Source organism: Aulonocara stuartgranti (assembly GCF_965226115.1).
Source record: "Aulonocara stuartgranti genome assembly, chromosome: 18".
Lineage (NCBI taxonomy): Eukaryota > Metazoa > Chordata > Actinopteri > Cichliformes > Cichlidae > Aulonocara > Aulonocara stuartgranti.
The window spans coordinates 33,715,104-33,742,765 of record NC_138954.1 but is presented as its reverse complement, the minus strand read 5'-3'; the positions used below and the strand labels follow the sequence as shown (position 1 = coordinate 33,742,765).

General features: G+C 40.6%; 1 protein-coding gene across 3 annotated transcripts in view; it reads left to right on the top strand.

Moving 5' to 3' along the window:
- The window catches only part of LOC309694166 (solute carrier family 12 member 7-like), a 43,700-nt gene extending 20,428 nt beyond the window's left edge, over window positions 1-23,272 (top strand). The window contains exons 1-25 of one of the 3 annotated variants that reach the window (XM_082514006.1): window positions 611-616; window positions 3,161-3,307; window positions 4,551-4,605; window positions 5,445-5,575; window positions 5,679-5,791; window positions 5,877-5,981; window positions 8,235-8,422; window positions 8,525-8,689; window positions 8,820-8,918; window positions 9,877-9,934; window positions 10,045-10,219; window positions 10,717-10,835; window positions 10,914-11,012; window positions 11,086-11,205; window positions 11,990-12,094; window positions 12,516-12,684; window positions 12,927-13,122; window positions 13,954-14,123; window positions 15,399-15,530; window positions 15,643-15,750; window positions 16,045-16,146; window positions 18,314-18,483; window positions 18,716-18,730; window positions 19,044-19,177; window positions 22,217-23,272. In XM_082514006.1, coding sequence (XP_082370132.1) covers window positions 614-616; window positions 3,161-3,307; window positions 4,551-4,605; window positions 5,445-5,575; window positions 5,679-5,791; window positions 5,877-5,981; window positions 8,235-8,422; window positions 8,525-8,689; window positions 8,820-8,918; window positions 9,877-9,934; window positions 10,045-10,219; window positions 10,717-10,835; window positions 10,914-11,012; window positions 11,086-11,205; window positions 11,990-12,094; window positions 12,516-12,684; window positions 12,927-13,122; window positions 13,954-14,123; window positions 15,399-15,530; window positions 15,643-15,750; window positions 16,045-16,146; window positions 18,314-18,483; window positions 18,716-18,730; window positions 19,044-19,177; window positions 22,217-22,308 — 2,970 coding nt within the window. In that variant the 5' untranslated portion in view covers window positions 611-613 and the 3' untranslated portion in view covers window positions 22,309-23,272. Of the gene's footprint in view, window positions 1-610; window positions 617-3,160; window positions 3,308-4,550; window positions 4,606-5,444; window positions 5,576-5,678; window positions 5,792-5,876; window positions 5,982-8,234; window positions 8,423-8,524; window positions 8,690-8,819; window positions 8,919-9,876; window positions 9,935-10,044; window positions 10,220-10,716; window positions 10,836-10,913; window positions 11,013-11,085; window positions 11,206-11,989; window positions 12,095-12,515; window positions 12,685-12,926; window positions 13,123-13,953; window positions 14,124-15,398; window positions 15,531-15,642; window positions 15,751-16,044; window positions 16,147-18,313; window positions 18,484-18,715; window positions 18,731-19,043; window positions 19,178-22,216 lie in introns of those variants that run through there. The other 2 variants (XM_082514004.1, XM_082514005.1) reach the window with 2 other exon arrangements.
- Window positions 23,273-27,662: the final 4,390 nt, after the last annotated feature.

Genomic DNA, 27,662 nt, shown 5'->3' with positions numbered 1-27,662 from the left:
TCTACAATACTTTTCCTGGTGTCCTTCGAAAGCTCTTTGGTCTTGGCCATGGCGGAGTTTGGAGTCTGACTGTTTGAGGCTGTGGACAGGTGTCTTTTATACAGATGATGAGTTCAAACAGGTGCCATTCATACAGGTAACGAGTGGGGGACAGAAAAGCTTCTTACAGAAGACGTTACAGGTCTGTGAGAGCCAGAGATTTTCCTTGTTTGAGGTGACCAAATACTTATTTTCCACCCTAATTTACGAATAAATTCTTTACAAATCCTACCATGTGGATTCATGGATTTTTTTTTCACATTCTGTCTCTCACAGTTGAAGTGTACCTCTGGTGCAAATTACTGACCTCTGTCATCATTTTAGGTGGGGGAACTTGCACAATCGGTGGCTGACTAAATACTTTTTTGCCCCACTGTATGTTTGTGTGCGTGTGTGTCCAGAGTTCAGCTGAGACAGTGTCCTTCGCCCTGCCAGGCTAAGTAAACAGTAGTAGCTCCCTTCCTGAAGACGTCGGTGCATGATCTTGATGCAACCAGTGTCAGACCGTCGCTTGTAAAGTTCTCTTGAACCGAACATGACGTCAAACATCATAATCGACATCAGCGCTGCAGTCATGGCTGTTACTTATGCACCTTCTTGTACCACACTTTTCTCTCCCGGTCAGCTTTCCATTAATATACTTTATTACTGCACCCTGCAAACAGCCAACCTTTTCAGCAATGACCTTATGTGGTTTATCCTCGTGGGCGCTGTTGGTGATCGTCATCTGAAAGAGTTCTGAGTCATCAGTCTTTCCCCGACCATGGTTACATGTACAGAACTGGACCAAGACGTACATCTTTAAGCTGTTTGAATGGGGCTTTAGTCCAAATGACGGTTTTCTTTGATTTGCATGAGTTATAAACCCCACCCTTTAACATTTACTTTTATTTTACCTTATTGAGTTAAATAAAATTTAAAAAAAGAACATTTTTCATAATAAGATTTTTTTGAGATGCACTAGTTTGTTTGATTTCTGTTGTCTTCAACATAAGTTAAGCTAAAGGACTGACAGCAACACAAGCATGAACAATAGGAGCCCAAAGGCTTGTTCCTTCTTCTGCACTGTGCACAGTGACGACGATGGACTGCAATGATATTTTTTCACTTTGTTCACAGATTAGGCCCTCATCAACCGGAGGTGGAAACTCATTCTGTGAACCGTTAGTCTGAATGTCTTACCATAATCCTCCTCAAGGTCTCACACTCTGGAAATCTTTCAGTTGCTTTAAAAATGTTGCCAAAAACTGAGCCAAGAGCAAGTGAAAATAGGTCAAATGGTGCGACAAAGAGAGAAAACAGAAGAGTTTGAGGCAGAAAAGATTAAATGTTCAGATTTTTTTGTTTTAAATCTATCCATCTTTAATCCCTTGAGCTTCATGTGATCGAGCTGGGGATTTTACAAATACAGTGCAGACAGCCGGTTCAACACAACCCAGCCGGTTCAACACAACCAGACATACAGCACATTAACAGTTGTATCTTTTTATCAGGACTTAGATGAGGGATGTTAACAACCACCTTCATTAGGTCATAAGATTGATTTCATCTCCTTTGTGCTTAAATAAACTGCCTGGTATGGAAATGTGATCAGGGAGACCAATTTTCTTCGACTCAAACTGAAGAGAAAAACGACAACATTTTTCCTGGTAAAACATCTGTACAGATGTTACCTGGGTGGGTGACTTTGATAACTGTCAAGCTACTGCCAATAGTCTGTTAGAGTGGCTTATTAACCGGATACACAGAGGAACAGCTAGCCTTTGACCACAGGTCCACAGGTTTAAAAAAGAAAGCAGACAAACACACAATAAAATATGTTTCAAAACTGCTGCTTTGTGGCAAAAGTTGTACATGCTGCAGAAAACGGGCTTTTAACTGAGAAGGCGCTTTCATTGCAACAATTTCTGTCCCTTTTGTGCTTTTGCTAAAGTCAAAAACAACATTAGTCATTGACGAGACAGTGGGACCTTGGTCTGTTGCTCTATGTGGAAGCATTGATGATGTTTGACTAAAACCCGCCCCCTGAATGAGAGCTGAGAGCTCTGCAGAGGATCTGGACCTTTAACTTAAACGGCTCAGTGAAGGGGAGAAAACAGGCAGGAGAGCGAGGCAGTGTAACAGAAAGGAGAAGATGTGGGAGGTTTGGAAATCCACAGCAGGCACTTTGCAGCATTTTGACAAACAGCTGAGTGCAATGGAGAAAGCACAGGACAAAATGTTTGCATGTCGGAAAATGGTACGTACTCTTTGGTGTTTGTGGAGGCGTGCGTGTGCAGTATGCATGTGCTTGGCTATTGTAATCCGCATTGCTAATGCTATACTGCACTTAAATCGTTCAAGTTATGTGACCCTGCTGGTGTTTTTAATGAGCTTTGATGTTAGTCGGTAAATGACAGCTTCAGTGTGATTAAATTTTTCATATTTTCCATCTAATTGTTTTCATTTTCTGCAAGTTGTGTTAAGCACAAGGTTATCTCGAAAATACAGATTTTTTTAGCCTTATTCTCTTCAGTAAAACTGTTTAACCTATCGACATGTTTTATACGCATGTAATTAAAATAAAAGTGAATAATGTAATATTTTGTGTTGATGATTCCGGTTTCCGCTGACCTTTGTCATACAGTGTAGTCAGTAACTTGATTTTTCGCCAATCAAGGATGTATGATTTAGTTGTTCCCTTACTTTTTCATTTTGTGAAACGGCACGTGGCTAAAAGAAAACCTGACACTAACCCTGGGCTGGCTGCTCATGATCTGATGGGCATTAAGAGGACAACCACCAGAAAACATCTGACTGTAGAGTCTTTGAAAACGCAAGAGATTATTTTTAGATTTAACTAGAAGTAAGTGGCATTGAGTTTGATGCATCTTAAACAGATGATAACATGCCGACGCACTGTAAACATACAGTAATGTTAAGTGCAGGATGTGCTTTGTAATTTAACACTTTGAATGACAAGACGTTTTTTAAGTGGCTTGGTGTGGCTGTGAGGAGGGACACGTGTTGGATTTCCCCACATTGCAGCCTACTCTCATGTTCATCTCCTCAGTAACAGTGCAATGAGGCATAATTCAAGATTCACTCTCACCTTTGTGCATGTCTGTTTGTCTGTCGGCAGGTCCCCCATATGGGAACATTCATTGGGGTCTACCTGCCCTGCATGCAGAACATTCTGGGGGTGATTCTCTTTCTGCGCCTCACCTGGATTGTCGGCACAGCAGGAATTCTCGGATCTTTCGCCATTGTCTCCATGTGCTGCATCTGCGTGAGTAATTGACAGCTTCAGATGACGAGCTGCTTAATGAGTCTCAAAATGTGGCAGTGCTAAACAAACTGTCCCTCTTGGCCAGCCATCAGTGATGTAGCTGCGATTGAGTGTGAGATTTACGTCACGCCAATCACAGCTCCTCTGAATTTATGGTGTGATGAGCATTAATGTCTTTGTCCGAGTCCCTAAAACGAGCAGAAAACCTTATTTACAACCGCAGCACATACGTCAGTAGCTCCAGATGGCCAGACAGAGAAGTGCCTGTTTCAAAGTTTGAACTTGAATGCTCAGCACTCATGTGATGTGATGCGAACAATCTGCAAACTACAACTCCTTTACATTTTAGACTCACCCTGACACGCTCGTATGCTCCACACCAAAGAGATGACGGGCAATAGAGGTGATGATGCCAGTGGTCTCATTTTTCTTGTGTCTGTGTTTGACACTTAAGGTTCCTCCCCGTTAGTGGGGCAGCATCCTAACAGAAGGGCTCATTCAGTAAAACCTTGGAGAAACCTTCTAGAACAAATCTCCTGGAAACAGAGACTCTCGCCATTTCATCTCTACAGAAACTACAAAGTTTATTTGCGTTTTTGTATTTTATTTGTTGCTATTTGTAACCAGTTTCACTGCACAGAGCTTGACTGTCTGGTGAATGAAATGAATTTTCCAACAGTGTTTGAGTAAAACTCAAACATTGCAGAGTGAGACAATCAAGCTTATTTTTCTTGACTAAGTACAATAAATACAAAATGCACAAATATATGACTGTACTTCAGTGTTTCTGATTTTCAGCCTGGCCCTCAGTCACACTCGGTTTGACACTGGTGCTTTCACTGATTCTGCTAAATTTAGGCAACTTTGTGTTTGATGGAGTGGAAACAAAATGCTGGAATGTGTTTTTCCACTGGCATATTGCACAAAACAGCATGCAGAGTATTTAGTACTCTGCATGCTGCATGTTTCACATTATTGCACTCCTAATTCTAATCAGAGGCTTCAGTGACTGTTTTCAGGCACTTACTGTACTTTGTATTTTATTGACACATTGTACTTCCGCTCAGCTGCAATTCAAAGCACTATTATCTGAGCATGATGCTTGCACCTTGACAACTTAACAAACTTGACAAACACAAGCTGGTCAAAGTTATTTTCATTTATCTTTCTTTCTTTTATGTTGCTTTTACAAACCATCCACTGGTGATCATCTGTCCTGTTTTCTTTTGCTTTTTTCATGCAGACATTGCTCACAGCTATATCAATGAGTGCCATTGCAACAAATGGAGTTGTCCCAGGTACATAATGAATTATTTGATTTGCTTTTACGGTACAAGAGATGTATGCACATGCAGTCTGCAAAAATAGCTGCAATTGTGAGTGAGATTATACAGAGTTTGAATTGAGCTATGATTTGCACAGCATCCAAAATGTTTTTTAAACTTCATCATTGTGTGAGAGCAAGCTAATTCTGCACACTGTGTAGAGCACAACCAATTGTTTGGCATGCCAGTGTTATCAGCCGATATCTGCTATTTGCTGATTGATTGGACACTCTGCATCATCCCTGTTGGCAACACACTTCTTTGTAATACCACAAACACAACAAGCGCTTGATACATACTTACAGTTTATACATTTAGCAGAACACAAACGAGTAAATAACATAAGCATATTTGGCCCTTGTCTGTTATGTTTTGTGTCTGAAAGGGAAAACATAGTTCGATATGTTGGAATATTGGATTTTTAAATCTCAGTAGAATATTCTCAGTAGCTAATATATGAAATCTAATGCAATGCACAAAAGCTGCAAATGGACAGAGCCCAATTTTAAAGGGGACCAATTGTCCTTATTTTACGTTATTTTATGTTATGTAGATGCTGGTAAAATAATCAATGTTTATATCAAATATGGGCAACATTTTCAAACAGCGAGGTCAGTGTTATGCAAGTAATCCCTGTGAGCTAAAAGAAAACATTCTGAAACAGTTTTATGCCCAAACTGGTCTACGAGCACAGGAACAGGCAACTATCAGTTTGTCACCGGAAACTTTATTGGCATTATTTATTTTTTTACATTTGTGTATGTGTAGACATGAAACTAGTAAAATGTATTTTTGTGATCACTTCCTGACAGCCGGTGGCTCGTATTACATGATCTCCAGATCCTTGGGTCCAGAGTTTGGAGGTGCTGTGGGACTTTGTTTGTACCTGGGAACCACCTTCGCTGGATCCTTGTACATTCTTGGAACCATAGAGATTCTTTTGGTTTGTAAACTCTATGTCCTACAAGGAGGCAGCCATGTCAGTGCCCTTCTGATTGCACATTAATCCCTCGATCGATCTGATTTTTCTCTTTGCCGTCTACCAGCTCTACATCATTCCACCTGAAAAAGTGGTCAAAGAAACAACGGCCAACGACATGCGAATCTATGGCACCTGCTGCCTGCTCCTGATGGCACTGGTTGTGTTTGTAGGGGTGAAGTAAGTTTCCATTCACCATCTGACACACACAAACAGAAGAACACACCACACAGGCTCACATTTGCCCCTCTCCTTCTGTCTGCAGGTATGTGAACAAGCTGGCTCTGGTGTTTCTGTCCTGTGTGGTTCTGTCTATCATGGCCACTTACGCAGGAGCCATCAAGACGGCCATCAAACCCTCAAACTTTAGGTGAGCGACTAATAACTGAGCAACCGCTTTTTATGAAGTGCTGGCATGTTTTCTCTGACAGTGAAAATCACGTACTGTCAGTGCTTACAGATACATTTTAAGCAGTTTATTGTACTACAGCTGATTTATCCTTTTTTTAAGATAAGGAACTGGATTAGTTTGTTTGTTAGTTTGCAACCACTGCAAAGTTTGTTTTAAGTACTTGGGTAAGTGTATACGTGAGTGTGTGAAGCTGCAAGAAACTTGAAACACCTTTTAGAGTCATTCGGTCAGATAGTCTTTTAAAATGTGTATTTTATTTTCTGATATGATTTGTCTTCATCTGGTAAATAGAAGGGAAAATATGAAAAACAGCTTCTGTCTTTCTGCACACTGTACAGTTCATATGTGGGGGGAGGGAAATGCTGCAGTGATATACAGCTTTTGAAGAGTGGAGATTCAATTCAGTACATGCTTTATATTTATTTTAATAAGGTAGAACCTGAAATCAGATGACCCCGTGAGAAAGCGTTTTGGCAATAGTGGGAAGGAAAAACTCCCTTTTAACAGGAAGAAACCTCTGGCAGAGCCAGGCTCGGGGAGGGGCGGGGCCATCTGCAATGATCAGCTGGGGGCGAGGTTAGGAAGTACAAGAGAGCCAGACTAATTAAGTGTAGAGTGGTGTATAAATACACAATGAAAGTATGAGTGTGAAAATTGGAGTGAAAGCTAATAACTGGAGGATTCAGTGTCAAGTGATCCAGCCCTAACTCAAGCAGTATCAAAAAGAAACCTTTGAATCTAATCTTTACGTTAGAGATAGTGTCTGTCTCCTGAATCCAAACTGGGAACTGGTTCCACAGAAGAGGGGCCTGAAAGCTGAAGGCTCAGCGTTCCACTCTATTTTTAAATACCACATGTAAACCTGCAGTCTGAGAACAAAGTGCACTGTTGGGTTGATATGGTACTATGACGTCTTTAAGATAAGACGGTGCCTGATTATTCAAGACCTCGTAAGAGAGCAGAAGGATTTTAAATGCAATTCTAGATTTAACTGGGAGCCAATGAAAAGAAGCCAATATGGGAGAAACTGGAGACTTCAGGGAGTTTTAGGAAAACCTTAAAATAACGTCTTAGAGTAACTGTATGAGATCTGTTTAACTTGCACAAAAGTAGAATTGTAGTTTCTAGTCTCTTTCAGCTGGTTTTCTTTGCTTTTTGTTAGATACTAAATGTCTTAAATGTAAATACCAACTAAATTCTCTAATATTTAATACTTTTTTCTCTCCTTTTTATTGATGTTATTGTTATTATTATTTTATTACTATCACTGCTATTTTCTGTTGTTTTCTTCTCAATATAACTGCACTCTCTATATGCTCATGTAAAGCTGAGGAGCACGAGCCAAAGAATGTCATTATGGATAAATGTGGCTACACTGTTTATCTGTACATGACAATAAAACTTGAAACTACTATTAAAAAAAGATCGTATGTATTAGCATGGGCATTTGAAATTTACATAAGACATCCAAGAGACTGCGACTGTAACAAAGTGTAAAGTTGGAAGGGATCTTGAATACCTTGGCACCGTTACTTCTGGTGTCCTTTACTCAGTACTGCACTGAACATCTTCAAATTCTGACACCAATATGTATCTGTAAAGCCAGCACCTGTTCCACAGATTTAGACCGTGTCCCTCGGGACGTCCTGTGGGGGGTTCTCCAGGATTATGGGGTGTTTGGCCCATTGATCCTTATACAACTGTGGCAAGAGCTTGGTCCGCGTAGCCGGCAATAAGTCGGACTTGTTCCCGGTGGGTGATGGGCTCCGCCAGGGCTGCCCTTTGTCACCGATTCTGTTCATAATTTTTATGGACAGAATTTCTAGGCACAGCCAAGTGGTGGTCTCAGAATTTCATCTCTGCTTTTCGCGGATGATGTGGTTCTGTTGGCTTCATCAGGTGATGGCCTCCAGTTTGCTTTGGAGCAGTTCGCAGCCTAGTGTGAATCAGCACCTCCAAATCTGAGATCACGGTTCTCAGCCGGTAGAGGCTGGGCGTCTCTGCTTAGGCTGCTGCCCCCGCGACCCAGCCCCGGGTAAGCGGAAGACGATGGATGGGTGGATTTTAGATTGTCGCCCTCGTCACATGCACATGGATGAATCTAATCTGACAATAAGAAATAATAAGTAGACACTCCTTTGTCGTGCGTGAGGAGGGGGGGCTGTGTCTGCAACAATTTATGAAATGCTTGATCTCATTTTTCTCCTCTAGTGTCTGTCTGTTGGGGAACCGCACTCTGAAGAATGAAATGTTTGAAAAGTGCGCAAAAACAGATGTGGAGCTCTGGAACCTTTTTTGTGACAGTCCATATCTCAACGCAACCTGTGACGAGTACTTCGCCTTAAACAACCTGACCGAGATCCAGGCCACACCGGGAGTCCTGGGGGAAGTCATCAACGGTGCGTCACCGTCAAGCAAAAATCCACTGAGAGTTCCTCCTGTCAGTCTTTTTTTTCTGCAGTAAATTCTGATCATGCAGCCTGTGCTTGTCTTTCCTTTAGACAACTTGTGGGGCAATTATGGCCCAGACAACATGGTGATAGAGAGGAAAAACCTGTCTTCTGTACCAGCCGAGGCCAACAACGACAAACTTAAGAACTACGTCTTCAACGATTGGGCCACCTACTTCACTCTGCTGGTGGGAATATACTTCCCCTCTGTCACAGGTAGATGATTTATTGTGGTCACATTATACAAAGATGAGAAATCATTTAGGATAAACGTTTCAAGGGACTTGAGCGTGAGGAATTATAGTTTTAATGCGTTTACATGAGTAAAGTTTGTGTTGCGTTTCAGGTATAATGGCTGGTTCTAACAGGTCAGGTGATCTCAGAGACGCCCAGAGATCCATCCCAATAGGAACCATACTGGCTATTCTCACCACATCCTTCATCTGTATCCTCGAGATCCTGAATGTGTCGATTGTGTCTGTGGAACTGCTGCAGGAACACCCAGAAACTCTTTCACTGCTGCTGGTTCCCCAAGGAGCAAATCCAGAAAAGGCCCTTCTGGAGTCTTGTGGTTCTTGATCCTCCCAGACCTGAAAGACCAGTGAGGGAAAGTTGGACATCAGGTGTGGCAGTGCAAGACTCTCTTGGTGTTCCTAAGGGTTAATTGCTTGTTCACACGAGTGTTCAAGTGTAAAGGCACGCTTGAGGTTTGGTTTGGGGGGACACCACTTCTTGTCTTCTTGGTCTCATTTTTAGCTGAGATTAAGAAGTCGTTTAAAGTAAATCCACTGTTTCCACTAATAATCCCTGTTGGTCAGCATTAGGGAACCTATTTATCTCGAGGTGCAGTGGAGACGGAGGTGACACTGTTACTACGTTACAAGAGCAGCTGAAGAAACTGAAACACTAGTGTCTGAGGAGAAAGGCAGAAAGCCCGGTTTCCTCAGGTGTGATGATAACTGAGATGTAATGGGTCATGCACTATGACTTATTACTTTGACTAAAAAGTTGAGAAAGGTTTGACATCCAGCGAGGATCCAAACATCTCTTACTTTCATTATTATTCATTATTTTCATATATTTACTGTTTTTTAGATTTCTTTTGTTTCCACGTTGTTCTCTGTTTTATTCTGTAAGCACTTTTTGTTGACTTTATAATTACTTATTTGTTTCCATTAGTTGTCTTAACGGCTTACGCAATTCAGGGCGTTCTTTGTCTTCTTATTATCATTACTAATATTAAACGAATTGAGGGAAGAAAATGTTGATGATTCCCAGATTCACGCTGCTTCTAAATGAGGTGATATTTATGCACCAGCTGTGGGTGAAGAGCAGCAGATTGATATTGTCACAGGCTGTTGATGTAAATTGTCCCAGTGTTTTCATCTTAACTTCCTGGTCAGATATCTCCTTTGTGGTCTTGTTTGGAGCCTGTATTGAAGGAGTGGTCCTGAGAGACAAGTAAGAATGTTTAAATGTTTGGAAAAGCAGGTGCTTTGTTTTTTCAGAACGTCTCATAATGCATTTTTATCATTGCGATTGCTGTTTAATAAAGCGTATGTATGCTTCAGGTTTGGTTTCTCAGTAAAGACGAAACCTGTCATCAGCATTCTGGCCTGGCCATCACCGTGGGTGATTGTGATTGGCTCATTTTTTTCCTGCTGCGGGGCGGGACTGCAAAGCCTTACAGGTGCCCCCCGGCTGTTGCAGGCCATTGCTCGCGACGGCATCATTCCTTTCTTACAGGTTAGTGGAAGATCACCTCTTTTGAAAAACACCTATTCCTTTTTCATTTTTATCTTGAAAGTGCACACGCAGCTTCCTTTCGTGCTTCATTATTGTGCTTTTTTACCGTTTAAAAGCCAACGGCAGAGGTAGTCATAACTTATGAATGTGTACTGTAAAAAATGTTTGGTCTACTTTCTCATTTTTAAATGATTGTTTAAAAGATTTCCTTCTTTTTCACAAAGTCTTCTGAACTGATTGTTTCATTCATAAATTGTTAAAGGACTGGTTACATTATACCCGTCGCAGCTTCCCAGAGTTTTAAGGAAGCATGTTTGGGTTGTGTATTTAATCTGTTTCATTTTATGTTTTTCTCAAAATGTTTTTTCAGTTTCTAACCTAATAAATGAGAGAAAAGCTGCAAATTCTCACACAGGAGTTAGAAAGGCGTGCCGTTTTGACCTTGATAAAAATAAGTACTACATCAAACCTCTGTCCTTTGGATCTCTCTTTCTCAGGTCTTTGGTCATGGGAAGGCTAACGGTGAGCCCACCTGGGCTCTGCTGCTGACTGTCGGGATCTGCGAGATAGGAATCCTTATTGCCTCTCTGGATCATGTAGCCCCCATCCTCTCCATGTATGTGCTTTTTTCCCTCTTTTTGTCACTGAATTTGTTAATGTCTTTACATTTCATACTAATCACTGGTCTTCTCAGGTTTTTCCTCATGTGCTATCTGTTTGTCAACCTGGCCTGTGCTGTCCAGACTTTGCTCTGCACCCCCAATTGGAGACCTCGCTTTAAGTTCTATCACTGGTAAGAGCATGTCCTAGAAAACTCTCTTATCTCTGAGTGTAACAGTAATGATGACACTGCTTGTTTCCTGTAGGACTCTGTCCTTCTTAGGGATGAGTCTTTGTCTCTCCCTCATGTTCATCTCCTCCTGGATCTACGCTCTGGTCGTCATAGTGATAGCCGGCTGTATCTACAAATACATTGAATACAAAGGGTAAGTTTCAGGTGATGAGATCAATTCAGCGTTTAAACCAGGTGCAGGCAAGAAGGTATGGTCAGAAACAAACTGATACACAACAATCGTTTTAGGGCGGCTGAGCTTTTCAAAAGTAAAGAGAGGCTAAGGTTTGCCAGTCTTCAAAGAACTGTGACAAATTGACAAAATGTGGAACAATTTCAGAAATGCAAACTATCTTATCATACACAGTACATGATATCATTAAAAGATTCAGAGAATCTGGATATCTGTGTGCACAAGACAAGGCCAAAAAGGGTCTGAGTTGGCACTTCATGAAAAAGAGACAATATTATGTCACTGAAAAGCAGCGCATGGGCTCAGGAACCGTTCCAGAAAACATTTCTGTCAACACAGTTTGCTGTGCCATCCACAAATGCAGGTTAAAGCTCTTTCTTGCAAAGAATATGACCGATAACCGCCATGTTCACTGGGCCAAATATAAAATCTTCTGTGGCCAGATGAATAAAAATATTAAAATTGAAAAACACGGGCGCTGTACTCGCCGATTTAAAGAGGAGAGGAATGAGCTGGCCTGTTATCAGCACTCTTTTCAAAAGCCTGCATCTCTAATGTTATGCAGATGCATTAGTGTGCAAGGAATTGGCAGCTTACACAACTGGAAGGATGCCATCAGGTGGTGAAAAGGTTTCTACAAGTTTTAGAGCCACATACGCTCCCATCCCAACAACACCTTTTTCTGAAAATCAAAATGAGTTCTTGTTTGTTGAGATGTAGTAAAACAGTTTTAATGGTGGTGCAGGGCAGTGAAGGAGTGGGGAGATGGAATCAGAGGTCTGTCCTTAAATGCCGCACGCTACGCTCTCATCCGGCTAGAGGAGGCACCGCTACACACCAAAAACTGGAGGTGAGTGCAAAAACACTTCTCTCACAATAGAGTATTTTAATTAGAGGCAACAAATAATGATTGGTCTATATTTAATCACTTAGAAATCACAAACACGTTCTTCTTAAACTCAGAGATTGGCAGAGAAATCTGCTGCTCTACATTTAATCTACTGAATATTCAGATTTGGGCTGTTGAACAAATGTTGAACAATATGACATCACCTTTACCTCGGCACAGTTATTTTTCTGAATCTGATTTCAAATCTTGAACAGTTAAGCTGCAGCCTCATTGTCACTGACAGTCATTACATTTTTTATCATCTCGTCCTCTAAAGAACTACAGTTGTCTGCAGACAGACTGTCATTCATTCAGAAAAATTACTTTGATTGTTTTTCGGTTGTTTGCTGCTAGACGTTTGTATTTTTGGCTCTGTCTTCAGGCCTCAGCTGCTGGTGTTGTGTAAACTGAACTCAGACCTGGAGGTGACACACCCTCGTCTCCTGTCCTTCGCCACGCAGCTCAAAGCGGGGAAGGGGCTGACCATCGTCTGCTCCGTCCTGGAGGGGACATACATGACCCGAGGGGACGAGGCCAAGAAAGGAGAGCAGGTTTCTCAGTTTGTTCAGTCGTTCGCTCTCATCGGCTAGCCATGACTTCACTGTACATGCTAATGTTTGCGTTTAACCTTCTTCCATGTGTCTCTTACTTTTGTAATTACGTTTGTTTTCCTGCTCTATATGTTCGCTCGAATATGAACCAACATGTTGCCGAAGCTGTGAATGAATCAAAATATTGCACACCACTCAGCACCTAAAACGGTTCCTTTCTTTTCCTTGCTTGCTTCCGGCAGAACTTGAAAGCAGCCATGGCTGCGGAGAAGACAAAGGGTTTCTCTCACGTCGTGGTGTCGTCCAGCCTGCGAGATGGTTTCTCCATACTCATTCAGTCAGCTGGACTGGGGGGAATGAAGCACAATGCCGTGCTGATGGCCTGGCCAACAGGCTGGAAACAGGACCGGGACTCCTCCGTAAGGAGAAACTTTATAGGTAAACTCAACAGAAGGGTTTTGTGTGACAACACTGCAATACTGAGAAAATTACAAAAGGCTTTCTGATGAGGCAACATGTCAAAAAGCTTCAAAAGCTGTAATAACTGAGATCAATCATTTGCTAATCCATAACTACTTAAATACTGTGGACAACAATTTACAGAACTGCATTTCTTTTAATGAGCCCTTCACTTCACTAAGAGGACAAAACCTGTCCTTAATGGCGTGCTAACGTTACAACATTCTTATTGTAAAGAAATAGAAAAGATGTCATTACAAAAATATTAATGCCAAAAATATCAGCATTTGACATTTACTGTATTGTTTTTTTACATTTCTTCTATTATGACCACATAGACATGTAATCACACATTACCGAGTAGATTACAGATGTTTTTAGTCCAGATGTCCTGCAGATGCAGATGACAAATTAAGCGATAGTCACAAGTATTGTTGCGCGCCAGGATTTTATGGTTTTACAGATTTACAGTGGCCTTGAGAGTTCAAATGGACTGCAGTTTAAGAAAAACCCCAACAAATAGAAAAATGCTGCAAAAGTACTTCACATGTTTGGGTGTGTGTCACTTCCACAGCTGCTTCGTCACAGTAATGTGTTCCCAAAAACACTTCTGTGTGTTGTGAGATTTTGGTTTTTCTACTTCCTTTGTGTTTTATTCCTCTTCTTTTTCTTCCAGGTTTTATGTGCCTTTGCTGCATTTTTCTGTTTGCTGGTGTTTTCATAATTTCCGGTGTTTAGGGCCGCCATATTTACGCACAAGGTTAGAGATTTTGGACGGGGCTCAGGAACATCTTTTTTCTCTCCCTGCAGAAACCGTTAGAGAGACGACTTCGGCACATCAGGCTCTGCTCGTAGCCAAGAACATCGACCATTTCCCTGCTAACCAGGAGCGTCTGAAGGAGGGCACCGTTGATGTGTGGTGGATCGTACATGATGGTGGACTGCTCATGCTTCTGCCTTTCTTACTTAGTCAGCACAAGGTGTGTCTTTGTTTGTGTTGCCTAAATTATCTTTTTACTTTAAGATTCTTTAGTTGAATTTAAATATGAACCGTTCAAGAAAAAACAAGGACTCCAAAGTAAGATAAAAATCAATAATTATATAAATTGCCACAGTAAGCAGGATGAATAGAGTGCATTTATATACACCGTTAAAATTTGTCTCAATGTTCTCACCGTTAGCATTGTGGCTGCTGTCTTCCAGCCAGAAGTTTCCTTTTGAAATGAGTGTATGCTAACTTACTGGCTAATACTAGCAAGCTTCGTTATCAAGCTGCTTCCATATCTGCTAATTAATGCTAAGCAACATACAAATGCAAAAAGTGCCCTCACTAGACTTTTGTACATCCTTCATCACACAGCAGCGATACCAAGTGTTCTGAACATCACAAATAAAGTCTTGAGTTCAGTTCTTGAGGAAGCTGAACCTGTCAATCAAAACGGCCACACCCCTGACTTTAAGCCATAGGAATGCCCAAAAGGGGGAAATCTTACAAACACATCACCACATGCATGTTGTTGTGAATGTGTTTTGTTATTTATGGAGACCAAAACCATGTTGGTACCAGGCTGTAAACATGTAAGTTACAAGGCTAAAGTTTGCACTTTAACATGAGAGTTAAAAAGATCATGATCAAGTCGCTTTTGGAATCAGCCTCAAGTGGTCATGTGGGGAACTGCTCAGTCCCGTAGGTTCTGACTTGACAATTACCATATGGGACTACATTTAATCAACTTCAACCAAAATTAAAATTACTCTTCTTTTAACCTTTAAACATTTTCCCCAAAGATTTGTAGTAAATAGCCGTTGACCTGTTTGCAAATCAAGATCTTTTGCTAACAGCTTCTAATGCGGGGGGTGGGCAATCCTAGGCCTCGAGGGCCGGTGTCCTGAAGGTTTTAGATCACACCTTGGGTCAACACACCTGAATCACATGATTAGTTCGTTACCAGGCCTCTGGAGAACTTCAGAACATGTTGAGGAGCTAATTTATCCATTTAAATCAGCTGTGTTGGTTCAAGGACACATCTAAAACCTGCAGGGACACCGGCCCTCAGGGCCTGGAGTTGCCCACCCCTGTTCTAATGTCACACAGTTTAATATTGATGCAGAGCCTGCCGGCCTTCAGTCATAATAAAATAATAAAAGCAGGTCTTTAATCTTTCGTGCTGCACTCAGGTGGCCTATTAATTGAGCTGGATAAAAGATGGGCGTGTTGCTCTGGGTGGTTGGTTATAATAACTTTTTCTGTTTAGGTATGGAGGAAGTGCAAAATGCGAATCTTCACTGTGGCACAGATGGATGACAACTCCATTCAGATGAAGAAAGATCTCCAGATGTTTCTCTACCAACTGCGTCTAAATGCAGTGGTGGAGGTAGTGGAGATGGTGAGACTGTCTACACTTTTAATTCACTTTTAAATCTGCATTAGATTACTTAATATGATAATAGTTCCATACCTACTCATACTGAATTTGCAGATGCTCTCTCTCCCTGTAGCATGACAGTGATATCTCAGCTTTCACCTATGAGAAGACGCTGGTGATGGAGCAGAGATCTCAAATGCTCAAACAGATGCAGCTGTCCCGCACAGAGAGGGAGAGAGAGGTAAAGGGACACATACTGGACATCCTTAACGTTTTTCAAATGATTGTAAAGCGATGTATAAGCTGGTTATTTTGGCATATTTTAATGTTTTCCTGCAAGACTTTTATGATGGTCATATGATGGATTTGTTAAAACAAACATATCAACAATAATTAATATTTTTAGAATGACAGGATTTAGGAAAAACTGCTTAAATATTAAGGTGTTGCAAAAGTCTTCACGGTCTGTTCTGCTGTTCTTGACCTTTGACCTTTTCCCCCTAATCACTGCGTTGTGAATGGACAATGGGCTCAGATTCAGAGCATCACGGATGTATCGCGTGCCTCCATAAAGAGGAAGAAGTGTTCGAGTGCCGACGCCCCGCCCCTCTACTCTCAGTGCATTCCAGAGGATGAGGTAGCCATGGCAACTAGACCAAACAAACAACCCTGGAGCCGTCGCTCTATCCCATTCATCATCTTTACCATCCTAATCTATTCATAACCGCCGGAATGCTTTAGACAGTGCTCTGAATTAACTCATTTGTTAAGTGTATGCATGAGCTTGTTTCGGCTGTTCACCCTCCAGGATGTTGCTAACAGAGTGTCAGAAACCAAAAACAGCCGCTAGGGGGACACAAAGTCCTCCCTGAGCGGCAGGCACCAAAATATCAGTCATGACTATTTCCTCCCAAATCTTCATCTTTTGATTTGTGCCCATCTTCAGATTTTAAGATGTGGAACTCTCAATGAGCGGTCAGTTGCCTTATACATGTGCAGGTCTGACACAAAGAATAATGTCACTAGTTTTGCATCATGCACCATCATTTTTTCCCCCTATCATGCATGCATTTTTGCACTGGAGAGCTGGAACGACACATTTTACCTATAGGTAAGAGAGCATGTCCAGGGTTCTGCATGAAGCTTATTTGTTTTAACATCGGTCCTGTTTCTTGTCTCTTGCCAAGCGCTTGTACATAGGAGCAGTGATTGTTGAGGTTTTCTCTTTTTCTCTCTTATTGTAATTTTACCGTACAATATAAAGCACCTCGGGCCAGCTATTTTTGTAATTTAGTGCTTTATAGATACAATTTACTACTACAATATAGATTTGTTCAGCACCTTTCAAGAAACTCAACGACACTTTATTAAAACAATAATAAAAAATCTAGAAATTAAAGAAGAGGTGAGTTTTGAAGAACGGATGGGAGTTTTAAAGAAGATATGGAGGTTGGTGCGAGGGACAGAAAAGAGCCCCATGGCTGAGGATCACATCATCCAAGGCTGCATGTATGGGTGGCCAGACAGGTACTGAGGGCCCAGGTCATTAACAGGATTTATAAATGAGCAGAAGCAACTTGTAAATGATGCGTGACGTGACCAGGAGCCAGTTGAGCTTTATGTGGAGTGATATGTTGGGGATCCCAAATGGGACTCCATTGCAGCCAGATAGCGCCAAAGAGTCAGTGAGCGATGACCAAAGTCAAGAGATGTTCATTAGACGAAGAAAAGCTGCTTTGGTGACAGATTTATAATAACCCTGGAATAAAAGTTTAGAACATTATAACATTATAAAGTGCCACAACTGTTGTTGTGATTACGTGCTATATAAAATTGAAATTAAATTGAGTCCAGGGGTTGCTGAGATGGGGGGGATCACCCATGTCGATGAAGAGCTCCATTCTTCTGGAGCAGGGTCTTGATGGCCACAAGCAAAAGCACAGTGCTATTGCTTTTGAGCTAGGTAGTTAAAATCCATGTTGTAATTTCATGCAGACGTTTGGTCAAGGAGCTTTGATTGTGGAGAGTTTAGCACTGACAGCTGTGTGTTGTCAGCATAAGAATGGAAACAGAAACCATGGCACCACTGCCCATGAGGGAGCATGTAGATGGTGAAGAGAAGGGGTCCAAGCACAGAGCCTTGAGGCACCCCATGGTTAACTGGAATAGAGGTGGAGCAAGAGTCTCCTAAGGTGACAAGCTGTGTTCAGTTGGAAAAGTAGGACTGAAACTGTGAGAGTTCAGTACCAGTGAGGCCAAGAAAGCCAGCCAGAGGTGAGAGAGAAGAATGGTGTGAGAATCAGTGCCAAAGGCTGCAGAAAGGTCCACAGGGTCAGAGTCTGCCCTGTTGGTGATGGGAATCATTGAGGCAGTTTGGAAGCGCGTGCCTAGTCCAAAGGTGTCTGCATGGGGTCCCAGATGCAGGTGGAGACTTGAGTCAAAGAGAACCACTTTTAAAAATGTAAAAACAAGTCCTGCAAAAGAATATGCAGAAGGTTTTGCACATATGAATTTGCAGGTTTTTAATAATTTAGTCATATATAGAAGTGTTACCATCACATGAGGGAAGCTGAGGCTTTTCTTCATTCATGTGATTCTTTGAGTCTGCATGTACTTTATGCTCTTAAACATATCGCTTGACTGCTGTCATGTCAGACATTTCTTCTCATCATTTTTTCTTTCCATATTAGAATGTCTCCATTTCCTGAAAAGCTGTGGTATTCAGTATCAGCTCTCCTAATGAAAGATTAAGGGTGAAGATCACGGAACTAATAAGACTTTATATCATGTCACCGTCTGTTCAGGCTCAGCTGATTCACGACCGGAACACAGCATCTCATTCTGCAGCGAATGACAAGGCTGCTGGCGCCACTTCTGATCGTGTCCACATGACCTGGACCAAAGACAAACTGCAGAATGAGAGGAACAAACACAAAGAAAACATGGCAGTGAAAGACATGTTCAACATGAAACCGTAAGTAGAGCTAAGTATGCTGCCTCACACTTTTGACACATACATAAACAGAATTTAGAATATATATTGCAAGAAAGTGGCATTGCAAATTTACTCAAAATGTTGCAGGAGGGATTCCTGGAGTGACAGCGTGATGATTTAAATACAATCTCTGAATATTTAGAGGCTATATTTTGCTATTAATGTTGGATGTGTGTCCCCCATCCTCTATCCCCCATCCTCTATCCTCTAGTGAGTGGGAGAATCTGTAAGTAACTTTCACTTCTTGGCTGCATGTGCTTGAACTTTTTCACGTGTGAAATAATCTCTGTTGGCATGCTGGTAGAAAAGCGATTAACTAGTTCATGCATGCATACGTGATGAGACAAAAAGCTCGTGCTTTTATCACAAGGAAACTGCATCCATCTGCATTTGCATCCTTCATTGTCATCCCCAATCTTTTATACTGCACTTGAGTGGACAGATGAATGATAGTATAGCATACTTTAGAAGATGATTGACTGTGTTGCATGATTTTTTGTTAAATTAAAGACCTTGTTAATGTCTCTGGTTAAACATAGCAACCACTCTAATGTGCGGAGGATGCACACAGCGGTGAAACTGAACGAGGTGGTGGTGAAGAAATCCTGTAACTCGGAGCTCGTCTTGCTGAACATGCCGGGCCCACCAAAGAACAAGAAAGGGGATGACAACTGTATCCTTTTTCAAAGTACCAGCAGTATTAAGCCCTTAACTGGATTTTTCTTTCAGTCTGTGAGTTGTTCAGTCATTTAGTCAACCACAGTAGATAAACTGTTTGATATTTAGACACCCACTTTCTTGCTATTAATATGAGATTAGTCATAGCACTTAGAGCAGAGCGATATGACCAAAAATATTTATCAAGCTATACATTTGAAAATTTGCGATAATGATATAACTGACGATATAATTGACACTAGACAAAATACTTTACAACTCCACAACTTTATTAGTGCAAAAATAAGCAGCTGTTTTTTATGTGCATTAAAGTTATATAAAAACGTAACAGTGCAAATTCCTTGCTGATAGTTTAACCAAAAGGCATTTCCAGTGGAAACTGGCCAACATATCCTCAGCATAACCATGTATAATATCCACAAAACTTAAAAAGAGGTTATCCGGTTGTTAAGTCTGACGTCACTAGCCGTGTCTGGACCTAAACTCCGCTGCAGGTCCATATATCAAACGATCACTGTGGCATTACTGAGAGTTGAAAAACTGTCTAAAGTCTTTCATCTTTAATAAAATGATCAGCGTTCTGCTCTACCAGGTGTAACAATTGAGTTTAACATCCAGGCATCCATGAAAACGGAATTTATGACATTTAACGGAGTTAGAAGTTAGCAGGAAGTTAGCTCGCTAGCTTCTATCTAAATACAATATAGCATGTCCTGACTGCGGGGTTTTGGAAACAAATTAAAACGTACAGCTCTGTTATCACTTCCAGCATAAATGAAGACAGAAAACTAAACAGCAGTGACGTTTGTAGGGTTACTGAAGTTGGGCTAGCTGGTATATAATGATGTGCTACGTGACCGCTAGCGACACAGCTATGTTAGCGTAATATAAACAAGCTAACTTTTTTCCACTCGATAAAAGTTACTGTGAGTGTTCTCGGTCAGGAACAAATGTAATCGCATGGCAGGATGCTGTAAAAGGACCAAACTTCAGCCAGGAGAACAACTGAGATAATCCATCCACAATACGAGGTTAGTCATTCATATACTGCTGCATGGGCTGGGCTGTAGTTACATCCTAAGGTTTTAAAGACTGAGCTTAAATAAATGATTAGCGGTAATAAAAGCCGAGGGAGGTCAACAGTGATCACTGACTGTTTTAGGAGCTTTTTGAGATTAAATAGAAGAAAATACAAAACATTAAACATGTTAACAACACAAAAGCCATATTAAACGCAGACTACTTTAGACCCGGAAGTAGGATTCGTCACGTCATCACTTAACGACCAGACACACACACACAATACGGTAATATTATGTTGAAGCACAGTACGTATCACTCCGCGAGACTCCTGCCTGCAAAAGCGGTAATGCTCCGACAATCCATCAAGCGGTGCGGGTTCGTAGCTTAGCAAAATCGTCCTAAAACATTTGACAGATTTTCGAGCGCCACATAAAATCGTTTCGAGGTCAGTAAACACAACCAGAGTTCATACATAAGGCACACGGGATTATAAGGTGCTCTGTCGATTTTCAGAAAAATCAAAGGATTGATTTTAAGTGTGCCGTATTTTCCAAAAAACACGGTAGTAACGATGACCCGCTAGCATGCGCTACCAAAAATAGTGCTTTGTTGTGTATCTGACGGTCGAAAGCTAAACCAGTTCCACACCACTGAAGCTGCAGCATTTTTACCAACCACTTCTGGTTCATCCGCTTCATTCAACGATCCGCTTTCGCCCTCCTCATTCTCCGTCGCCGCCGGCATGCTTTTTCCGCCATATGCGTATGAAAACATAGGCACACGCGTTTTACCCAAATTCTATCGCGATATTTCAATTTCTTGTCGTTGCCCAACATTATACCGGTATTACCGTGAACGGTATGATATGGCCCAGCCCTAATAGCACTGTCATGTTTGTATGCTAGAGTCAGCTAGCTTAACTAAGCATGGATAGATAGTCAACAATCGTGTCTTCTTCCAAAGGTTAAAAAAATCCTCCTAGAAGCATTTTAAAGCATATTGACTCAGTTAATGTCATTAATTAAACCACACTAAAACTGAACATAAAAACTAAGATGCTGTTGTGAAAACGTTTTAATAGGACTCTAAGCAGTCTTATAAAAAACAAAGTAAATCCTTAATGTTTCCATATCTTCGTAACTCCAGGTTGAATTTTGGGTTATTTTTTACATTTTGGACCAATGTTAATTCTTTGCCCCAGTTCTAAGCTAAGTTAAGCTAAGCTATCCAACTATAACAGCAGTTCTATCCAGTCTTTAAGTGACGACGTATGAACCCGGCTTCCGGGTCCAGACTACTTTGCGTTTATTAAGGCTGTTGTGTTTTTAACATGTTTTAATGCTTTGTATCTTGTTTTATTTAATCTGAACAAGCCCCTAAAAGAAATGCAATTGCATTTGTGGAGCATTCATGTTAATTTTTGTGGAAAAACATTAGCGTTCATCCTCCAGCTTCACTGTGATAATGTGTTTAGATTATGCTAATGTAGCACATTATAAAACAGCTAGCCCAACTTCAGTAACCCTGCAAACATTACTGCTGTTTAGTTTTTCTGTCTTCATTTATGTTGGAAGTGACAGCAGAGCTGTACGTTTAATTTTTTCAGAAATCTCTCATTCAGAACATGCTATATCATGTTTGGGTGGAAACTAGCGAGCTAACTTCCTGCTAACTTCTAACTCCATTAAATTTAATAAATTCTGTTTTCATGGATCCCTGGATGTTAAAATTAATTACTACACCTGGTAAAGCAGCAACGCTGATCATTTTATTAAAGATGAAAGAATTTAGACAGTTTTTAGCTCTCAGTGATGCTGCACTGTTCGTTTGACTTTGGGACCTGAAGTGGAGTTTGGACCTGGAAACTGCTAATGACATCAGACCTAAAAACCCGATACTTAGAATAAAGATATTGAAGTGGCATTTACTGATTCATCCTGGTAAGAAAATAATAAAGCATATTGAGTCTAATAGTAGTGCATAACCCCCTTAACCAGAATGTGTGTCTCAGATATGGAGTTCCTGGAAGTTTTAATGGAAGGTCTAGACCGTGTACTGTTGGTTCGGGGAGGAGGTCGGGAGGTCATTACTATCTACTCCTAGCGCAAAGAGGTTCCTATTTTTTTGGACGTGTACTTTAAACGAACCATGTTTGGACACAAAGGCTTTAAGGTGGGACAGTGACAACAGACTTTGTTTTTTAAGAAGTCCAGTATTTCTAACCTCCTTAGATTACAATAACCTGGATGACTGATGAAGAGAAGAGTGCCACATTTGGACAACAAGGGACTCTGCATACAGCACAGCCTCAGCTTAGTGCAGAGTCTGGAAGTGAAGAGGATTGACTACAGACAGACCACTAGGGGCTCCACCACTCCAACTCCTCCAGATGAAAAAACATGAACTGCAGCTTGTTTTTGTTGCCTTTAGTGCAATTGTTGGTTTCACTGAGACATGCAGATATAGTGGAAACTGTCCTTTTACAGAGTACCCTAAAGATCACAGCAATGACTTTTATAGGAATACTTTTGCGTTTGGCAATAACATTCAATGATATTTCCTTTGTGATCTTTATTATTTATTTCCGTGCCAGTTGTGACACTTCATTGTAACAAATGTTTTACTTTGGGATGATTAAATGAGTTGAACATGTTTTTTAGCCAATATTGTGAAAGAATATCAAATGTGGAATAATGTGTTGATGACCATGAACAAACGTATGCTGCTCGTAACACACTAGGCCATTACTGTTTTTGTTGCCACAGATGGGAATGTGCCAAGCATAATGAAGATGTAATAGAGTGAAAATGATACAGATGATTTGCTGGTTTCAACGTTTCAGGACATTTTAATTATTGATGAGTTTGACTGAGTTTTTGTATGTTGTCATAATGTTAGTCTGTGAGCTCTTTCCTTAGACGCCACTACAGCTAGTGGCAAAGGATGCAATATGGAGTCTCTATAGTAGTGTTGTTGTTGTTGTTTTCATCATAGGTTAGTACTGATTCATCTCTTTTTAGGATGTTATTTAGCAAAAAACAAATATAACTTAAAGTCTGTATAATAATGAAGTTGTCATGTCTGATTATTTATGGCAATATGTTCTGTGCTAATTTTCTTTGGTAAAGGTAATAAGCATTAAGGTACCAGTACACTATAAAGGGGGGAAAAACAAGGCACAACAATGGATATGGACCTGGACAAAATGATGTGTGACAGCAAAACAACAATAATTAATTTGTGTCTACAGTAAATGTCAAATAGCCTGTGCACCTCTGTGGTGAAAGGAACCGATTGAGATGGTTGGTTTCTTGATGCCTCCAAAGCTGAGGTGTTTTGTACATATCCTACTGACAGGAAACCCCAAACCTAAGACAGACTGGAGGGATTATGCCGCTCGGCTGGCCCTGGAATGCCTCGGTAGGGACCTGGGGACAGCGGCTAGCGAGAGGGAGGAGGGAAGACTTGAAATCTCTGCTTAGACTGCTTGTGACCCTCAAAATGAGCTTATCCTCAATGTGAAGTGTTTGTAAAGACTTGGAAGGAACCTCCCATAACAATCACATAAAACATATCTATAAACACACAGAGACAAAGGGCAGGAAGCAGGAAGACGGTATGTAAAGGAAACGAAACTAAAGTAGTAGTCAGCCAGATATAGACCATTGTGATGTCTCTGATGACATTCTACTCCTCTCAATTTCTGCCTTTTGTTACAAAACACTTGAAATGCGTGCCAACAGTAAATATTTTATCCTCTTCAAAGTTTTATATTATTGTATCAAACTGAGTGGTGGTCTTTAGTCCAAATCTTTATAAACATATGTAAAGGGAAAGTGCTAAAAAAAAAAATGTCTATGATATACTCAACACTACAAACAGAAAGGAAATTGTCTACCACGTATATTGAATTTAGATGGAAGAAAGAGGCCGGAATAGAGCTGAAGAAGAAGATTGGTCTAATATATGTAAACCTATAGCCACTACTTCCAGCTCCGAACTATGGAGAGAATTCACTTGGAAGAACACTATGAGGTTTTTTATTACACCTAAGATTAAAGAACACCAAAGCAAAAATGTTGACCAAGGGAAATATTGGAGGAGATGTGGATAGACTTTAGCAGGCCACTTCCATATCTTTTGGGAATGTCCTAAAATCTCTCCCTACTGGTCAGCTGTGATTGCACACACTAAACAGATAATTGGGTCCCAGCTTGAAGGGAGTTTCTGTGTTTTTTATTTAGGCAATATACCAAACAGACTAAAGAAACAGGATAGATACCGGCTACAGATACTGGCTGCCAGCAAGAAAGCTATTACACGCAAATGGCTGAATGAGGAAGCACCAAATGTTTCGGACTGGACAGAAATAATACATGAAATTCACACTATGGAACGACTAACCTTCTCTTTGAGACTATTTTCAGAAAAATATGAACAATATTGGGAGAAATGGAAATGCTTTCACAGAGAAATGACTGTAGACTCCTGTGTTATTTCTTTATAACATTTGTATTAATAAGATATTCTTTTTGTGTATATATAACTCTGAATTGGCAACCAAATATCAAAATTTTCTCCCCGATGATATAACTTTTTTTTCTAATATATTTTCTTATTTACGTCGACCCTGTCTGTGTTACTTCATGTTTAAATGAAGAAAAAAAAAACAATAAATATATAGTTTAAAAAAAACTGAGTGGTGACCAAGGTGATATTCTCTGGCCAGATGTATTGAGTTCTTGTCTGACCCAGAGGAGAGTAGTACTGAGAGTCTCTTACGTAAGCCTCTCAGGCTCAGTTTCCAAAAATTAATTTAGTTCTAAAATCATCAGTGGCTCACAAAACAACAGAGCCCATCTTGGAGCTGCTGTAAGAAGGCTGTTGGGAAACTTGGCCCTGGATAAATGGCTTCCTGTTTTTCCCAGAGAGTGGTTAGCTGGGTCAGCACGCACAGAGCAACAATAACGACCTGCCCAGTCTGATGCTCTGATCACCATCTGAATTACAACTCTGTTACGCAGTCTGCTGTCCATAACCCTTGCTCCTTTTAAAGTGCAGGCTGTCCCTTCAGAACCGTTAACCTAATTTGACACTTTATTGTTGCCCCAATGAGAGTCTTGTCTGCTGGCCACAATCCACATAAAACCACGATGACCTCAAGTGTCAGTGTGTGAAACAATCCCCAAAGCTCATGAAATACTAAAATGGGTAAACGATGGGTTCACAGAGGATTCTATTTTTGCAAATCTTGGACTTTCAGCATCTCGTTTTTTCGTTAAGATTACATGGACTGCAGTCTACAGTAATGAACCCACATATGAGACATATAATAAATGAAAAATTAGACTTCGTTCCATCATTTTCTTCTGTTTATCCATATCAGGACTGCTGTTGGGCTAGAGTCTATTCCAACTGTGACTGAATGAGAGGTAGAGTATACCCCAGGCAGCTGCAAGGTACCTGAAAAGAGACTTAAGCTGGTGATAAAAAATAGTCTTTGGTTATCACCCTGCTGGTTTTCTGGAACTGAGGGAATCAATATAAAAGGAAAAGCTGCTGAGTCATCAGCTAATGCTACTGCTAGCTAGCATGAGTAACAAGGTGCATTCATATTTCACTGATATTACGTCAAATACTGATTTTGGCACTTAATAATAGTGTCTGTTTGTGTAAAATGAGATGAAATGCCACCTATCTGTTGCTCAGCATAGACATTGTTTATTAAGCTTTTGTACAAGTTGAGTGAACATTGAAAATTGACCCCCTCCTACAGCTGTCTCACTGCACTTCTAAGCATCGTTTTCTGCCTCAGCGAGCTATTGTTTTCAGGAGAAAAAAGTTCTTAAAACACATGATATACTTCCTGCCCAGTGCCATCCGATAGGAAAGGCTAGCAAATAGCTAGAAGACATAACAGACCTTTTCGCCGATATTAAACTTGACATTTCTCTCAGATACTTGTGGAAAGCAATCGAAAGCCCATATGGATTTACATTCAAGTGACAGAGCCCTCTGTGTGCCATTCAAACTCTGAGAAAAAGAATGAAAACGTGTGTTGTGATTGTACAGCAGAGTGACACCTTCTGAGAGTGGAAAAATTAGTTTAAAAAATGCACATCTGATACAAGAAATGTATGACCTTTACTACATGCTAATTTGTACAACCTGGACCCACCCAACCATCTCAAATGAATAATTTAACCCAAACATTACCGGCCTTTATTAAACTTGAAAGGCAGTAAGAACAGATTTCTCCTACCTAGGAGTCTAGATAGATATATAGATAGACAGAAAGAGTATAAATAGCACAAGTGTCTTAGGAAGGGCATTTTCTCAGTATAAGGTGATGCAGTGAGCAAGAATGTAACTTTTCTTGTTCTCACAGACATTATCCTTCCAGAATCTGGTGATGCCGGGGTGTTAACATCATGACATGATTATTCCACAGATTCCCTTTGACCTTGTTGACCTGTTATCCTTTCATTCTGCTAGCTTGAGAAAGAATGTCTAAGAGGAGATTAAAACGGTCAAGCTCTGCTATTTTAAACTACTGCACTTGATCGAATATTGATTTGTTCTTTTTTAATATATCAATTCTGTGGTTAAATCCTCTGTCTTCTTTATTTAAACATTAAACATGTTCTTTGTTTTCTAATTTCTTAGAAATTAGGCTTTGTCTCATTTAGCCTAAGGCTGCACACGTTAATCTCATAATTGGTACCTTTTTAGAGGTGCAAACATCTGCTCATTGTTAAGCAGAATCCTGTTCTTTTTTCATTTTAATTAAACTATTTGATTGGATGATGAAGCCTCTCCATGAACCATGGAGAGGCTAGTGTACACACATTATTAGTATCGTCATTTTCCTCTGAGGTGGCACCAAAACTTCCCGTATCACAGAAAAGCCTTGGTTGTTATATTGTAGGTGTTTATTGAATTACCATCAACTATATCTGACACACAGGTCAGTACAAAGTTACTTTATAGGAGAAAGGCAGTAAAGTGATCTCTCAGGGTGAGTGTGTACAGAATGAAACAGGGGATGGGGGAAGTGAGGATCACTGGGTGACCAACAACAAATCTTTGACCCAGGACAACCAGGAAGCTCCGGCCATGTTCTTTGACTTCGTCATTGTGTCACTCTTTCATTAGGAAGCATTACAGGATTTCTTTCACTTCAATGATACAAATATATCCCTGCAGGTACAATGAATGAAAGCACTCTAAACAGTATTGTACATAGAAAGTCGATTCACTGGTAGATGCGTTTAACTTTAAATAACAGCCCATCACGTTATTATCAATCAAAGGAAATTGTCTCAACCAGCAGGTTAACAAAGAAGGTCTAAAGAGTACGTTTTTTTCCTTCAAGCGAGTCAAATTTCCCAACTGTGTGGGTCCTAAGAGTCAGAGACAGAACTGAGGGAGTCTTTGTGCTGAGAGAGAGAGAGGGA